This window comes from Talpa occidentalis, unplaced genomic scaffold (genome assembly GCF_014898055.3).
Source record: "Talpa occidentalis isolate TD23 unplaced genomic scaffold, MPIMG_talOcc4v2.1 talOcc4.14, whole genome shotgun sequence".
Taxonomy (NCBI): domain Eukaryota; kingdom Metazoa; phylum Chordata; class Mammalia; order Eulipotyphla; family Talpidae; genus Talpa; species Talpa occidentalis.
Genome location: NW_023601433.1, coordinates 68090286 through 68108779, shown reverse-complemented (window position 1 = coordinate 68108779; position 18494 = coordinate 68090286). Strand labels below are relative to the sequence as shown.

General features: G+C 41.1%; 1 protein-coding gene across 1 annotated transcript in view; it reads left to right on the top strand.

Annotated features, from left to right (window-relative positions):
* Nucleotides 1–18494, top strand: part of PIP4K2A (phosphatidylinositol-5-phosphate 4-kinase type 2 alpha) — a 142245-nt gene that overhangs the window by 98609 nt on the left and 25142 nt on the right. The window contains exons 4-6 of the mRNA XM_037510703.1: nt 4162–4314; nt 13542–13688; nt 16977–17015. Of these exons, the coding sequence (XP_037366600.1) occupies nt 4162–4314; nt 13542–13688; nt 16977–17015 (339 nt within the window). The remainder of the gene's footprint in view (nt 1–4161; nt 4315–13541; nt 13689–16976; nt 17016–18494) is intronic.

Here is an 18494-nt window from a genome sequence, read left to right as displayed (position 1 = left end):
GGCACATTCTAAATTTTGAACAAAGTGTCTATTCTTACTTCACTGATTACTGAAGAGCCTTAAAATTTTCTTTTAAAGAAGATACTGTATGTTGGAACTACACAAGTGATTATTAAAGATAATCGGAGTTGAGGCAGAATCAAGATTAGAATTTGTTAGAGTTTACATCCCAGAATTAAGACACGATCAGCATCCTAGTGCTAATATGTAATTAAGGAAACTGAAGGGAAAGAAAGCCCTTGAAAGGAGGTAGCATCTGTCCCAAGGAATTATTACTAGCCCTTTAACAATCTGTAGGTTGCCTTACACTTAGTATTAATACAGTTAATGCAATGAATTATTCTTCATTGTGAACTCCCCCATTTTAACCAACCTGGAGTTGAACAAAATACATTCATACAGGCTTATCTGCAGTTACAACACACTTAATGCACTAGACTCAGTACAAAACACTGTAGCCACATTCAGCGCACTTTGGATGCGCACAGGTAGTCCGCACACCAGCTGTATCAGCATCCTCTGCTTCAACTGCCCCGTCTCACACCTGCTGGGGCAGAATCTTCATTTTAACATGATCCCCAGGTGGCTTGCTTGCTCATTAAAGTTTGAAAATCACTGACTATGCAGCTTTCAATTTTATTCTGTTTCACCGATCTGATAGAATGCTGTGCTTTTGTATCTGACATACCTGAGCAAACCTATGAACTGCAGGTGTCATTCCACCCTTTCCTGAATGCAGTTAATTCTTTACTATTTCCCATCCCTCAAAAGTGTTTTACATGTTGCCAATTTTACAAATATATAATCTGTCCCACCTGGCTTCCCTAAAGTTGATCTTATGCCTGAAAATAACCTGTAACTTTACAATTGCTAGTGCTCTTGCCTTATTTGGAATAACCTTTTGCAGATTGTTTGGGAGGAAAAAGTAAGACCATTTGCCAAGAACAACAATAACCTCTCTTGGCTAGTGTTTAAAACCCCCAAAGAAGGCGTTCACTTTGAATTTTTCATTGTTAGAACATAGCATGAAAGATTTTTTTTGAGAAACAATGTAATTGAGAAGTAAACTCGTTAGCTTGACCATTTCATGCTAAACTCATCCTCAGTCTATTTAATAGATCTCAGTTCTTTTAAGAATTTTAACATCAAATCCTGCTATTTGAGGTCATTGGGAGTTACATTGATTTTTGTTCTTCCTTCTCACATTTTCTAAAAAGCTAAGGAAAGCAGATTCAGTTAATTGGCAGAGTTTGCGTGCACTTGACAGGTGTGCCTGCTTGTGCCTGGGTCAGGGTGCACCCCCTCAGAATGTAGCGCCCCTGCAGCTACACTGTGGTCATCCTCAGAAATGAGAATGAGCTCGCTGGCTGCTTGCCCCAGCCAGTGAAGGACCTCCCTGAGCTCTCACACCACTGCTGTCATTTCACATGGCTAGAGCCTGCTGGAGTTCATTTAGAAAGGAAGTAAAGATTTCAATATACTTAACAGAAAGGAACCCTTTCCTTGAAAATCCACGATGCAGTGATGTTATCACTGGCCTCAAGAGACAGCTGGGTATCCTGCACTGGGCAGGCTTGGTTCCTTGAGGTTTTTGAATGCCCACTTTTAGATGGAGCGGGAAAGGGTCTTTGCCTTTGAATCCCTATGCACAGCTCAGGCAGGACAGGAAAGGTAATAGCATTGAAGAGCACAGTGGGGTGAGATTGTAGGGGTGGCAAACTCTGTCTTTGTGCTTGCACTAGTCTAGTAATTGGCATTAGATGAATTGACAGGAGAAAAACAAGTTTCATTTCATATATACACAAGCCCATAAAGGTAGGAAGCTCAAAGAAGTGACAGAAACAGGCAGCTTTTATACTTTTTAGAAAAGGAAACAACTTTGGGAAGAACAGACAAGGAAGTTTGGGCTTAGGCTAGTACTTCAGCGAGGAAGAAACAGGTGGGTATTTGCAGCCTGTCGGCCCTGAGTTCCCCAACTCTGGTGATAAAATTGCCTTCTACCCTCCCGGTACAGAGGAAGAGCCCTTCACGTAGTTTTCTGGCCCACTTTCAGAGAGACAGTGGAGGGATAAAGGGTCCTAGTGTGAGCTGGAGATGCTCACAGTTAGGGCCGCTGAGAAGAGGCTGCAGCACCCACTGCCCCAGTAAGAAGGTTAGGATGCGTGCTGGATTAACAGCTCTCAAAAGGTGGCCGAGACAGAGCTGGTCACCCGTCAGCAGTGCTGGCCAGTAGTACCAGTCAACACTGAACGCTAGGAAGCAGTGGTGTCAGAAACACTTAACAGCTCTTTGTGAGTTGCTGGCCCACACCAATAAGCACCTCTGAGACACCAGGCCCGTGGCCTTTGGTGCTTTGAAGCATTTTGTCAGAGGCAGGGCCAGAGAGTGGCAGCACAGGCCTTTGTTTGCAAAGTTTGTGGCTTCTCTGTGAAGCTTTTTGGCTTTTCTTGCTTTAGAGATTGGCTATTGGATGATGCTTCTTTCTTCAGATGTCAGAAACAGAGTCTTTCTCAGAACAGAGTTAGTAACAGAGAGTCAGGAACAGTCTTTCTCAGGAATAGAGCGAGTCAGGAACAGTCTTTTTCAGGAACAGAGTCAGGAACAGAGTCTTTTTCAGAAACAGAGAGTCAGGAACAGAGACAGTCAGAGAGTGCACGCCAAGCTGGTGCCTGCCCTGTCTTATATCCTCTTTCAGGTTTCCCCCACCTACAAGTCTGATTGGGCCATTTTCAATCCTCTGGCTGATTGGACCATTTACCAATTAGCTCAGCACACACCTGATGGTCCTTTCCACCACCCAGGCACCAAATGGATGGGCCCCTCTACTGCCTGCGCCTGGAGGGGCCACGTGCTGGGGCTGGCCTGTTGGGTCCTCGTGTTCCTTCCTGCAGCCCTGGAGTAGGGGCTGCCTGTCCTGGGGTGTCATGGCTGAGGAACCACTGCCGCCCACCATTACTGCTGGCCTCTGCCTGCAGCCTGAGCACCAGTGGGACCACTGGTGGTGGCAGTAAAATGGTGGTCACCTACTATACTTGCAACTTCCCACAAGCAGCTTCTGGGGCTGAGTGCCCAAGCCCCGAGCCAGGGGCTCTCCAGTTTCAAAATGAATCCAAATGAGCTCCTGCCAGACCGCTCCTTTTCCCCCTCCCAGGAGATTAGTCATTTTCAAATAATTAACTGACAATTAGCTCACAATCTTCTGAGGAGCTGTAGAGAATACCCCTACTCAGGTCCCTCCCAAGGCACACCACCTGCTGAGCCTTTATTATTTGATTGGTTTCCAGTTGAGAACTTGGTTCTAAGTCAGCTGCACTGGAGATGGAATTATAGCTCTTCCCCTTCTAGCCGTGTGACATTTGCCCCATTAGTAAACACCTCTTCTCCCCATATCTTCATTTGTAAAATATTTCATGTATTTCTTTAGGTAAAACAACCAAAAAATTACAGAAATTATGGCCTAAGAATATATTTTCAATAAATAATATTGGGGAAGTTATATATTCATGCTGAAAAATGGAAATAGAAACAATTTTCAGTCGATTTAAAGATTAAGTAAAGTATGAGGAGTTTTGCACAGTTTCAATAAATGGTTGTTATTAATCACAAAGAACAACAATATCCAATAAGTACCAAAAAATGTACAATGTGTCTGTTAACTAAATAAATTCAAATAAAGGACAATGAGAAAATTAAAAAAAAAAAAGATGATATTAGTATAACTGTTTCATGGGAATGTTCCCAGAGTTGGAGCAAGTTCTCTATACACAATTCTTGTCAGAATACCTGACATATAAGGAAACATTCCTTGAATGTAAATTTCTTTTCATGACTGGACCCTAATTTTATTCGGAACAACCCATTTGCGCGCTTATCTAACTCAGAAAGGAACAAAATGAACAAGAAAGCTTTGCTTATAATCCTAGACAATGGCCAATTTAAGGACATTAGGATGGTGGTACAGAGCTGACCTATTTTCATTTCATTTGAAAGACTGGCAGTTTCAGTTATGATAACTATAAAATGTTGTCACTCAACATACCAGTTTCTTCCAAATACAAATGTTTCTGAAAACTTGCGTTAACAATGAAAAATCATCAGACATGGAAAGCCCCATCTTTAACCTGTTCTCTTCTCTCCTCCCCGCTGCATCCCAATGGGAAGAACTCCTTGACCAGGAGCGCACCCCTCCCCAATGACTCCCAGGCACGCAGCGGCGCTCGATTCCACACTTCCTACGACAAAAGATATATCATCAAGACCATCACGAGTGAAGATGTGGCTGAAATGCACAACATCCTAAAGAAATACCACCAGGTAATTTATCTTTATCTGAAACTGAGAAGGTTCCTATTTACGATGAGTTATCATCAGGCCAAAGATTTAAGTATCCAGTTAGGAAATCATGAGAGCACATTTGACATGAAGATCTCCTCTAGCTGAATTTTGAAAAATTACCGTGGCCAGATTACTGACAGTTTACATTTAGGAATGCTTATGCTATGAAGACCATTATGTGACACCTCTGCGTAATAGTTTCCATGAGTCCCATTCTGATCTTAAAATTACTCAGCTTAAGATTCGCCCACATTTCAAAAGTTTTTTGAACATTGCCCGTCTCAGAAATTAGATGTTAACTTCTGGGTATTTATCCACTTGCACCTCCTGATTCTGTCCTGGCCCCAGAAAGACCTATCCCCATTCACATTTTACTCAGAAATTTCTCTAATTTTAGGAAGTGGGTGTCTACTTCTGCCTTCTTTTCACTCTTCAGCCATTATCCCTACATCACTGCCTAGGGATAAAATGAAATATCCCTTGGGAGCAGTAAAATCTCTCTCTCTCTCTCTCTCTCTCTCTCTAGCACAAATTTCAAATTTGCCTGGTAGAGTCCAGTTGTCCAGGCCCCAGCCCAAACTGCTGAAGGCCTTATTACTGTGAAATAGCTAGTCCAATGTCAGACACTTCCAGGTTTAAATCCCAGCCCTCTCACCTCCTAGCCATGTGATGTCTAGCCTTTGAAGCCTCAATGTCTTCCTTTACAGTGGATATATAACACCTAACTATGAAGTCCTGAAGATTAAAAGGGAGAAGGTACATCAAGTACTTGCACACAAGAGAGGGTGCTGAAAGTTATCACCAAGTTGTACAATAATAAACAATACCAGCAGGCCTCCTTGGGGGCATAAGGGGTTAAGCACAGAACAGTGAAGCTATCTGCAGTCTCTGCAGTTTGATCCCCGGGCGGCCAGGGAGTTACCAACATGGCGCAGCAGACCTCTCCTGCCTCTCCCGCTGCTCCCCTCAGCAGTGAATTTCAGTCAGTTTGCCTGTTCTGCTCTCCACTCTCTCTGGTGAATCCTCTCACCCCCTGCACCTCTGGCTTACACCCCAGTTCTTGTATGCATAAATAAATGTATCTTCAAAAAAAATAATAAGAGCTATATTGAGAAACTGTAGTCAACAATATCTTGAGAAATTTTCGTCTTTGACATGAATATTTGATCTTTGAGCATTGCTTGCAACATGTCAGCAATCATTCAGAACTGGTATTTGACCCACTCACCCCCCATCCCCCCAAATAGACACTCTTGCTTTTAGAGTCCTGCTTTGTGTTTTGCTTTTTTTAAACCCAGCATTAACCACAGGATTCTTAAAATTGCTAATACTCATTATTCAGTATTGGTCTCTCAAAGTGAGTACTTTCAAGCCAACATTCATTTGGACTTGTGAGCTCTTAGATGTCTATTTAAAAGTCAGCTTCCTTTCTTTATGGTCATGCTTTATGCTCCAACAGCGTGGATTATTTCTTGGCAGTTACTTATTATTCCAGTCTTTGCAAATGTAATCAATTGTATTTTGCTTACAGTGAAGTCAATAAAAAAAATCTTTGAGCTGCGTCCTGTTTCTGGAAACTCAGGACTGCCCCTAATTTGTTTTCTAAACACATTAGTCAGTCTCTAATTCATTTAACATCTCATAAATCTTTTATAACATCTATTCTTTTTGAAATGTGTTCTGTAGGGCTTATGCTCTTGACTATTATAAAGGACACCTTAAAGTTCCAGGGCAGAACCTGTGATGGTGAAAACACAAAGGCACTGGCTTTTGTGAATGAATGGAGTTGTAGGATGGAGCTTTTAAAAAGTCACTTTTCTGGGCCTCTCTGGTGGCACAAGGGGTTAGGACACAGTTTATGGGGCTGTCTATAGCTTCTGCAGTGTGAGTTCAATCCCCAGCAAGGGAGCTACCCACATGGCGCAGCAGATCTCTCCTGGCTCGCCTGTTGCTCCCCTCAGCAGTGTACTTCAGTCGATCTGCCTGTTCTGCTCCCCATTCTGTCTCTGGTGAGTCCTCTCACTCCTCACACCTCTGGCCTGTGCCCCAGATCTTGTATGCATAAATAAATAAATCTTAAAAAAAAATAAAAAATCACTTTTCAAACTGCCTGCCATTTCATTTTCCCTCTCTGGAATGTATTCTGATAAATGGCTATGATACTATCCTAATAAAATAGAACTTGATTCAAATATCAATTTCAATGACAACTCTGAGTTCAGAATTTTTTGCTTTTACAGAAGTCAGTTTGAAATGCTATCTCTGGGGTAGTTACTGTAACCTTATATGCAGATTTGACATATTATCAGTATTACATAAAGTGTCCTGGGAGTCGAAGTAAGTCTGTTGACTCCAGGAATTCTGCATAGTGCTAAAGATTTCCTTTCATTTTACTACTACAAAATAGTTATTTCCTTGGTACAGTCTTTATCTAGAAGTCTCACCTAACATCTGTATTTTTCTTTCTTGTTAGAAATAGTATTTTAAATATAATTTAAAGTGTCATGATGATAGAAAAGCACAATTATTGATTGAAATTATGAACTGGTAATTCAGGGTATCTCTGAATCTCAGAGATTTCATTCATTCATTCATTCTCATGTATTTACTCTTGACCTAATTTACTCTTGACCTAATTTCAGAAAGGATATGAGGTGACTTCAAGGAAGTTTGAAATACAAGACAGAATAAATTGGAAAAAAAGGAAAGTAGAACAGGAAAGGAAGGATGAAGACGCAAAATGAAACCTAAAGTGAACCTAAAACTTCAGACCACAGTGACCAGCTCACTTGCTATTTTTAGGGCCACTCATTGGACATGAGTGTCCCAGGAGCCACATGGAAAAGAAATGCTGAATAAGTCAGTTTTACAGTGATGATTTTTTTGTAAAGGAGGAATGTAACTATTCTTGGAACTAAGATCAGATAGGGTTCTCTCTCAGGAGTCCCCCCCGAGAGAACAAGCAACATGATAAATATCCTCCTTTTAACAAGCACATAGTGCACAAGAATTTTGGAGAACTTTAAGAGAAAATAATCTATGAGGTAGTTCCCCGCATCAACAGTTTCACTTTCTAAGACTAACTGCCATCTGAAAATACTATATACAATGAGGTATTTTGAAAGGGAGAGAGAGAGATCGCATGCCCGTGACTTATTACACTATATATATTCTATTTTATTACTAGTATGTGTTGTTAATCTCTTACCTAATTTATAAATTAAACTTTATCATTGGTATGTATATCTAGGAAAAAACAATTCATAGTGGGTTCTGTACTCTCCGTGGTCTCGGGAATCCCCTGGAGGTCTTAGAGTTTATGCACCGTGGATAAGGGGGCCCTCCTGTGCAGATTGCTGAAACCACACCTACACATAATTTACATTTGCAGGATGCAATGCACATGGGCTCCCAGGAACTCTGCTCATCTGGCTTCCCCTAGGCAGGATTTGAATGTTCACTCGCTCTTCCTGCAGGCACTTTTAGACAAAGCGTTGATGCATGTTACTTGGCACTGAGCTCTACCTTGTGCATCCTCAGGCCTGGTTATTCCATTCCACCAGACACAGGCCGTACCACCCAGAACCCAGGAGAGGTCCTTCCAGGCACTGCCCATCTCTGTTCTAGTCACTGATGCTTAGAGGCATTTGAGACGTTATGAGGCCTTTTCTTTCTACTTTCTTTCTACTTTAGTCTAGGATTAGACTAGTTTTAGTATTTAGGTCCAGTCTTAAAAATTTTCTGTCTGCTTTAAGTGGCAACTATCAATTCTTCTATTTCTTCTTGCCTTTTGTTGCTTTAACCCTCTAATTTGCTGTGCTTCTGAACTGCTCATCTGAAGAAGTCATTCTGCGTGTTCACGCTGCATATCAACAGACAGCACCAGCTCTCAGAGCGGCCATCTCCCATGGAGTAAATTGGATGGACTCTTCACATCTCTGGTTACCCAGTAGCCCTTGGATTTTTCTTTTTCTCTTCTCTTTTATTGACTTTTTTGCTTGTTTTAATAAACTAAATCCAGGGTTGCAGCTATATTTTGGAAGGCTAAGATGACCACAAAGCCAGTCTCTGGAGCAGTGGCTCATTGCTAGATATTTGCATAAGTTCTCTCTGGGATGAATTGTGACAAGACAACCTCCCCAGATGTGAGGTGGTTCAGAGCATGAACTCTGATGCTGGTTTATTACCTTCAGGTCTCAGTTTTGCCCTTGATCAACTGTGCCCTTACCTAACCTACCTACACCTGCCTTTCCACCTATAAAATTTGACACTGAACCTTCTTCATTTGGTACTATGCTGATTAAGTGAATTGACATTTACAACCTACTCAGAATAGTACCTGGTATATGATAAGTGATATAAAAGTGATTGAATCAAATAATTAAATACCATTCCTCTACTGTTTCCTGTATCCCAGAATTGGAATGATTAACTCTTTTAATCCACTAGAGGACCTGGTTTCTGGTAGAGTGTGGCACTGAGGAAGACTTCTAAAGATTTGAACCATAACGGGCCTCCCTGGTGGTGCAAGGGGTTAAGACACAACCTATGAAGCTATCCGCAGCCTCTGCATTATGAGTTAGATCCCTGGCCAGGGAGCAACCCACATGGTGCAGCAGACCTCTCCTGACTTGCCCGCTGCTCCCCTCAGCAGTGTGTATCAGTCAGTCTGCCTGTTTTGCTCCCTGCTCTGTCTCTGGTGGATCCTCCCACCCCCCGCGCCTCTGGCCTATACCCCATTTCTTGTATGCATAAATAAATAAATCTTAAAAAAAAAAGATTTGAACCATAAGCAGTTAAGATTTCCACCCCTCTCACCAGCTCCAGCATTCTTTTTAATTGATTAAACATTTTTTTATTTTCTTATATTGTTGTTCATTTTTGTACAGTATTTGATTTCTCTCCTCAGGTGTAGTCCCCATAAATCTCCCACCACCACATCACCATGAACCATCACCATAGTCCCTTGTGCCCTACCCTCCCCTGTTTTACTCCCCTCCCTCCCACCCTTCTGGGTGCCACAGATCTAATATCAAGTTTTGTCTTTTTTTTTTTTGACCCTTTGTTCGGTTTCCCTATATTCCTCCTGTAAGTGAAACCATCCAGTATTTCTCTTTTTCTTTATGAGTATTTCACTGAAGCTCTAGCATCTTACCTTAGATTTTGCTGCCCAAATCCCACCCTAATTTCCACTCTGTGCTAAGAAAGGATAATATCATCTCTCAACCTGACATATGCCTAAAATTCTGAAAGCCTTATTAAATAAACTAGCTAGTACCTCAAATTTCACTATAGGTTTTGAGGGTGAATGCTGGACTTTTTTGGACCCTCCTTGAAGTACATCTTTTCATCCGCCCATGAAGGACAGTGGTGTTGGTGTTATCACTGGAAGAATGAACCACACAAATGAAGCAAAATTGAGACAATAGGCACCATAAGAGACAAATTAAAAGTTAAAACTGGGGCGGGCCTCCCCGGTGGTGCAGTGGTTGAGCGCTGGGTTGCGAAGCTGCCTGCAGCCTCTGCAGCGCTGGTTCAATCCCCGGCTGCTCCCTGGACACCGGAGGAGGGTCCCACATGGCGCGCAGACCTCTCCTGCTGCCCGCTGCTCCCCTCAGCAGTGTACTTCAGTCCTTCTGCCTGCTCTGCTCCCCGCTCTGGCTCTGGTGAATTCTCTCACCCTCCTGCGCTTCTGACTGTACCCCAGTGCTTGTATGTATAAATAAATAAATAAATAAATAAATAAATAAATAAATAAATAAATTTTTTAAAAAAGTTAAAACTGGGGAGAGGGGGCATGACACTGAAAGATAAAAGGCCACATATTATTACATCAGTGCTTCTGAAGCTTCGATTGTAGACAAAACACCTGAGAATACAGGAAAACATGGATTCTGGCTCCATAGTTGGGGGGATATGGGTGGGACTGGAGATTTTATTTCTCTAACATTCCAGGCAATCCCAATGAAGCCCACTGTAAGTGACAGAGAAGTACCTGCTTTCTAGATCAACAGAAAGTTTCTGAGTCAACTGACCTTTTTGTTCACTATCTGGAAGAAGGGATAATGGAATACAAAAAGACAGTTAACTTTCTAAATCCTGTAAGCCCCATAGAACCAAGCAACTGCAGATGACCTCCCAATAGTGCCATCTGCCTTGGATTTGAGACACATTTCTTGATTTTCTCTTAGGAAGATTTGCCAGCTTTGGGTCCCTGTGGTCCAGGGAGTGCCCTGTCAAGCTCTACTTTGCAGGACTTTCCTTTTTGTAGATCTCTTGCTAATAGGGACATTTGGAGCCATTTGTTCCCCAGGCGCCAAAGAGCTGACCAACACACTCACCAGCACGCCTTGCCTGCAGCAGTTTCTCGAAATCTCATCATCCTTTCTAACACATCACTGTTCTCTCCTTCTATCTTTCCAACAGCTACAAATTTGATGTTCTCATTCTGTCCTCCATGTCTCTTAACTTTTCTTTCCCACTTTCCTATCTCTGAACATGTCTGCTCCATCCTGGGTTAACAACTCGATTGTACCGCCCAGTCCTAACTCTCTTCTCTGCTGTTCTAATCTGTCTTCTCATCTGTCCAGTGATTTTTTTCTTATTTCTTTGGTTTTATTTCTCCTTCTAGATGTTCTGCTTTTTAATGTGCTTATTCATTCCTGATATTTTGGTATGTACATCTCTGAAATGCTTCCTTTATTTTTTTTAATGTTTCGTGCATCACTGTCCAAATTCTATTTCCTGTAGTCTTAAATGCTGCAATTCCTGGCTGCCTGTTGTCTCTGTGTCTACTGACTTCTGCTTCCCTTAAGCAGAAGCCCACACAGTTTGGGGTCAAGACACTGACTAGGGAGCAAAGCCTTGTAAGGAATAGGAAAGAAGGAGGTTTGGGCCAAGGGAGAAGCCAAACTACCATGAAAGCTAGCCAAGCCACAGCCCACTTTTGGGACTCTCTGGGTACTATCCTTCCAAGCTGCTGTGCTATAGGGCCAGTGTTTCAGGACAGCAGATCCAGAGGAGCTTCAGATCTGCCCCACAGCCAGGCAGCAAGACCTCAGTGCTCTTAACCATGGTGATGCTGCATTTTAGCTGTCAGATGTGAGTGGATGTCATCTGTGCTTTATAAAGTGTTTCTGACAAAGTCATTTCATCTTTAATAACAGTGTTATTTATGGGTCTTTATTATACTATAACAAATGGAATGAAAGGCTTCCAGTATATTCTGCATTATCTCAATACTAAGAATGTTTGTAAACACTGCAGAGGAATGCTTGTTCCTTTTAAACCTGATTTTGCTAAGTTAAGAAAAGCTATAGTTTTATATTTGTGTTAGCTTAAATGTAGTTATCCTTACATTCCTTTACTTCAAAACTATTTGAAATCAAAATATATGTTATTAACTAACACTTACAGACTACTGTCCTAAAATATCAATTCAAAGAAAGTATTGTTTGTTTGGTCATTCTGAAGCAGAGCAATCCTTAATTTGAGGCAAACTTACTTTTTTTTCTATTTTCCTTCCTTCCCTCTCGCCTTCTCTATCTACTTCTTCCTTCCTTCCTCTCTCCCTCCCTCCCTTTATGTCAAGTGTGTGCTGTTGAAGTGCTTTGTAAACATAGCCAGAGGCACAATAAGGATTACAGATAATTTAACCTTTCAAAAACATTAAATGAAACAAGACTTTACATTGAAAGATTAATTTGATGCTATATTAAATTGTCACTTCAAACCCCTAAAAAAATTGAGTAAAACATAATAACAGCAATTTCTCAAAGCCAGAGCCCAGGTTCACACTATCATGGGGAGATATAAATATTTATCTGTCTCAGTGCATCACTTAGATTTCCCTCTGCTGAATCTTTCAGTCAACTGTGAATCTTGTAATGGCATTTCATTTTGCTTAAGAGCAGCAAATCAGGTATTCATAATACTTATTATTCTTGTTGAGCGCCTAAGAGCGAAGAAAACTGAGATTTTGTGGCAGTTGAGTTTCATGTTTTAAAAATTCTGATTAGAACTTGTGGATTTATTATTGCATTACAGTATTAATCAGCCCATGGTTCTAAGGGATATGTATGGTTAAATATTTGAGATTTAATTGTTGATAGTGCTTGTCAGTAACAAATTTGAAAAGGCATTCTCAGTGCTTGCTTTTTTGATAAAGTGTTCATTGTAAAAAAAAAAAAAAAAGTAGTATTTAAAAAAGAAAAGAAAGCAAAGTCACCCCAAATTCTGTCACTCTTCTGTCACCATTCTTCTAGGCACCTCTTTGTAAATATTTACAATGTGTGCATTTTCACAGTTTTGAAATTATGCTAGTCTTGCCATTCATAGCCTAGAGATGTCACACCTATGTCATGAGCATCAAGAAGCCTTTTTGAAATCTTTCTCCCTCATTTTAAAGAAAGTAAAAGTTAACTTTCCTTTGGAAAATGCATTGGGTTCCCTGTTTTGTAAGGATCTGCTTTCAAGGAGAAGTGTCTCCATCTGGTGGCCTTTTAGAGTATGGTCATTAAAGACTTCCCAACTCACGTTTTTTTACAACTCTAATTGGAAATGTGGTCAAAGCTAGGACTAGTTTAGTAGACCTAATGAAACCCAGCATGGCACCAGAGAACCTTGTCTGTTGTAGAGCAGAAACCCAGGGCTCGTTGGTGGAACTGCACCTGGCCTTCACACCATCGCTCAAGACCATAGGGTCTCATGAGGAATAAAAAGCTCGGACTAGAGCCCAACCTTCTCAGCTGGCTAACAATGAGCTCTCGCCATGATTTCCTCTTTCATCTCATCTTCAACACTGATCAAGGAGCTGATCTTAGTAGCCAAGTGACTCAGCTTCAACCTTGTAAAATCATCATCAGAGCTTCTGCAGAGGAAGGTGGAGGCCCTAAGTAGAGTAATTTCACTTTAAAGGAATTATGAAAGGACCAGTCCCTTGTCCTCTTGCTTTACACTGTTATTGTTACATCCAAAATTTGACTTTACAAAATAGTTTGGAATCTTAGAAAAAAATATAAAGTTGAATTTTCTTACTGTGTATATATATACATGGCAAACATAGACCTGGCTGCAAAAATGGTCATTTTCTCCAAATAAGACCTTAATGATTTCACTTTGCATGAAACTATAGAGTTGTATTTCACATCTGAAAGAGCAGCTTTTGATTGGCTATTTTGTTTTCCTTTTTTGTGTCTCCCGTGCAGTATATAGTGGAGTGTCATGGGGTCACTCTTCTCCCCCAGTTCTTGGGCATGTACCGGCTTAATGTTGATGGAGTTGAAATATATGTGATTGTTACAAGAAATGTCTTCAGCCACCGGTTATCTGTATATAGGAAATATGACCTAAAGGTGAGATTTATTTTTATTAAGTGAGCTTGCTCATCTAAATCATTAATGCTGTAACTGATCATGCTAAAGCCACCAGGCTACAAGCAATGCACTCCTTTGTGTTAAACAAGAATCACTTGCTGACTTTACCAGAAGGTCCATGCACCATTTAGAGGTATCATCTCTAATGTATTCAATAAGTATTTATTGAACACCAGCTATGTACCAAGCACTATTTTACATGCTAGGAATGGTATGATGAGCAAACAGAGCAATCCTGCACTCAAGGAGGTGGCATTCTGGTATGTAAAGATAGTAAGTAAAAGTAATAAATAAATTATATAGTATAGTTGTATGTCATTTAATGATATTTATGTTTTATAAGTGCTATGCATAGAAATACACAAGAAAGGCTGGGAGAAACAATTTTAGCCAAGCTCTAAGGAAAGCCTTTACTGAGAAGGTGACATTTGAACAGACCTAAAAAAGGTGAGGAAATGATCTGAGAAAAGAATATTCCCAGCAAAGAGAACCTGCAAGTGCAAAGGCCCTGAGGCAACATAGCTCAAGGCCAGAGCTGAGTGACGGGACCTCTTGGAGGCTCTGAGGGTAGACTAACATGATCTGACTTCTAGGATCACTGACTTAGAGGGAAAATGGTCAAGTCAGGGGCCTGCCAAGTATGATCCTGCCTGCTTGCCATATCCATTGTTTTTGCCTGTTTTTGCACTATAGTGGCAGAGGCCTTATGCATCACAAAACCTAAAACATTTACCCTCTGGATCCTTTCCAGAAAAAAATTTGCCAACCTTTGTTCTTTATCACTGGGTCTCAACTTTTTTTTTTAACCTTAGATTCTTTCACACTCAAAAGAGAACTCCAGAAAGCTATTCCTTATGTAAATTATGTCTACTGACATTTATATTAGAAGTTAACATGAGAAATTAAAAAATACTTAACTTACTTAAAATAAAATCATTACAATTCATATATTTTTATGAAATACCTATATTATGTATATTTATAATTAGCTATATTTTCCCCCAAAATGTAGTAAGATAAGAATTGTTTTATATCTTTGCAAATCTCTTTAATGCCTGACTTAATATAATTCAGTCGGAAAGTCATATCGAGATATGAAGTGTGCGAAAAAAATCTTACCTTATGCAAATGTGTAGTTAGGAAAGGGTAGGGTGGTTTATTAACTTTTTCAGAAAATTGGAGAAATTGTTTGATACTACACTAAAACCTGACAAGTGGTCATTTCTCAAAATTCAGTGGAATCTGAAATCACATCAGTGAACTCTTTATGCTCTTTTCATTAAATTCCATTGGTCTGTTTACATGCATTAGTCTGACTGCATCATGCTTGGGTTATTTGGAACATCAAGTGCACAGACTTATGTGCTCTTCAAAATAATGACACATTTCATTAGGTAGTATCAATAAGTCACATTAATATCACTACTGATCTCATCAGAAAAGGCTTTAAGTATTGAGAAGCTATCAATCTTAACATGGTAGATACAAGTTTTAGAAAATCACCATTTTCACTTGAAAACTCAACTGTTATCATTGGCAACAAATGTCATTTCTGTGACATGACAGCATGCAGCCCCCTGCACATGGCCCAGCCAAGCAGCTTTATTTATCTCTGAGCTCTACTGAGAATCAGAACTAAGGTAAATTATATTGTAGGAGGGGAAAAGCATTCATGAACCCTAAACTCAGTTAGGGATATAAAGAGAGATAGTTTCTTCCTCTGTTTGCAGCATAAGCAATGCTCAAATATTACAAATGCCCCCCGAGTTTTTTTTTAAATTCAGGAACATTATTAGAAATCAGTGTGCAAAGAAAGATATTTGAGACCATGTCCAGGAATCCCTAAAGAAGAAAAATAGATCTTGCTGGTCTTAACTAAACAGAACACACTGCTGCTCATGTGGAATAGGCCTTAGGTTCTCCTTTTAAGTGATTAACAGCATCCTTCTTCATTTGATGGGTCAGCTTTGTGTTCCCAGCATATCCCCGAGAGAATCAGAGGGGGAGAACTGATCCGAGGAGAGTCCAAGCTGGTCTCACCCCCTCCCTTCCCCAGGGCAAGGGGTCTCCTCATCTGTGAGTTAATAGGCAACACACAATCAATGCCTGAGCTGCATGAATGAAAACTGTAAAAATTTTGACTTCTCTAAGAATGGCCCATCTAGAAGCTTCTTTTACTTTTCCCAAGTCACATGTAAGTTCTCTTAATAATTGACTAATTCAAGTATTCCAGAGCAATAAATGTCTATTTAAGAGGTGATCAGCTGAATGAATCTGCTGACCTTATGATAGTTTGGGTGTCCAGTGCTGGAGGGGAAGAGAAACCAGCAAATTAGTCCGTGATCCTTCTTCAAACATTTATTCAGCATCACTGGGCATTACTGTGTGAGAGACAGTAAGATGGTCGCTGAGGAGCCCAAAGAATAGTCATTATCATATTGACACTCTTAGGAGTTTACTGGACCATTTGCTTCCCGGCTTTATCTTTTGCATTTAAATCTTCCACAAACAAAGGAAAGTGTCTCTGCTTGAACTCAATCCCAAAAGCCCCCCTGTTGACATCTGTGGTGGACCCTGGTTTTCTCTGACAGTGGCAGAGTGCTGAAGCATAGTTTTGAAAGCCCGTACAGGAGAGCCAGAATTGCTGAGACCAAGAACTGTTTTCTTCCACTTAGGGCCCGGTACAAGAAAGGTACAAATAAAGTTGGAAGGGAATCTTCAAAGAGAGGGGGCACAGAAAGTACCCCAGGGGCTTATTGATAGTGAGGAAAACATGTTCATCTGTAACTCTAGAAAGGCAGTCAGAGGGCTGGGAACACCCACATCTGGAAGACATAAAGCGGGGAAAGAGGCAGTCAGTGCCCCAGTGGACACTCAGCCAGCTGGTGGCCCACTTTACCTTTGAAGATCATAAGACACCATTTCTGGCAGTTGATGTAAGGAGAAAAGCATGGTTTTGATCCAGTATTTATTAATAAGGTATCATTTCAGTGATTGTCAAGTTTTCCAATTTCCAGCAGAGGGACACGAACCAGGGAGAAGAAAGCACAGGGATATGGTAGGGGCAGGGTTGGAGACAGAGCAAGCAGCCCCTACAGAGGGAGCAGCACCTGCAGACCCAGCAGCCATCAGGAGGGACAGTCACTCAGGAGGAGGCTCCAAAGTCAAGTCGGTGCTTATTCCTGTGCTCTGGAACTCATGCATCTTTTAAACACGTTAACGCCAGCACCTCAACATGCATGTTATTATCATTTCTTTGTGTTTCAGGGCTCTACTGTGGCTAGAGAAGCTAGTGACAAAGAAAAGGTAAGTACCCCGACACATTTCTCACCATAATTCTGTGGGAGTGTTCCAACAGTCCTGCTTCTCTTTTCTTAATATAGTTGTTTTATTTGAAATAACATTGTTAGATAAGTTTCAACTGTGTATAATTTATAGATCGACTTCCATATAGAGGACATTAAGTTCACTCCTAAAAGTCCAATTGTGTCTTTCACTGTGCCACAGACAGCCCTTTTGTTGGGAAAGCTCTACTTTTCGTTCCCTTTCATGCCGTGATTCATCTCCCCATTAGCCGCCACTGTGAGAAATGTGTTGCAGTGAGGAGTGTTAACTGCATTTCTCCTGCTCACATTAGCTGTCCCATGCCTCTGTGTCGCATAGCCAGATAGTGTTTAGTTTTCAGTGGGATTGAAAAATTCTTTCACATGCACCATGGTCTTGAAACTTAGGTGTAGTTACTTAGGCTCCAGACTGCAGGCGCAGCTCAACAACTAGCCAGGCACAGCTGTTGGCTCAAGTTTCCTCACCTCTACACCCAGTTTTCTCACCTATACACTGTGGAGTTTCAACTCCACCTATAAGTATTGGCTTTGGATGAATTTTAAACTCCTTTCTGACTCTAAAATGTTAAGATAATGTTGAGTGTTTTTTGTTTGAATAATTAGGAAAGCGGAGACTACAGTTTTTAATCTCTTCCTGACCACATTTAGTTTATTATGCAAGATTCTAGACAGATTCAACATAAATCAGCGTGATTAAGAATCAGTGTGATTAAATCAGTGTGATTAAGATGTAACATTCTGTACCAAATTAAACTGACTAAAACTGACCTGTTTTTATGAAAAGTCAGGGAGAGTGTGCTGCGCACAAGTGCATTTCTAGAACCAGCCTGAAAGAAAATCATCATTTAAGGAGCAGGTGAGGGAAGAGGGCCCTGTAGTGGGTCAGCTAAGAGACAGGAGGTGAGCCAGGAAGTCTGGATCATGTGTTAAGATGTTTATTGAGCATCTGCTCTGAGTAAAGCATTCTGAGAAATCCCTTAGTGAATAATACCCGTATTTTTTTTTTAAAGATTTATTTATTTATGCATTTAAGAGCTGGGGTACAAGCCAGAGGTCTGGGGGCCGGGGTGGCGGGGTGAGAGGATTCACCAGAAACGGAGTGGGGCACAGAACAGGCAGATTGACCGAAGTACACTGCTGAGGGGAGCAGCGGGCGAGTCAGGAGAAGTCTGCTGCGCCTTGTGGTTTGCTCCCTGGCCGGCAGGGATCGAACTCATGTTGCAGAGGCTGAGGATTGCTTAATAGTGCTGTGCTTAACCCCTTGCGCCACCAGAGAGGCCCAATAATACCCGTATTCTTAGGAAACCTGCAGTCTGATCTGCACCCAGAATCTAGAAGAAGAGAGTTTTCCCAGTATCAGGTGCTTTTGCAAGGTCAGGTAGGATGAAGACTGAGAATTATCCTTTGAGCTTATCAACAGAGAAATCACCAGGTCACCTTG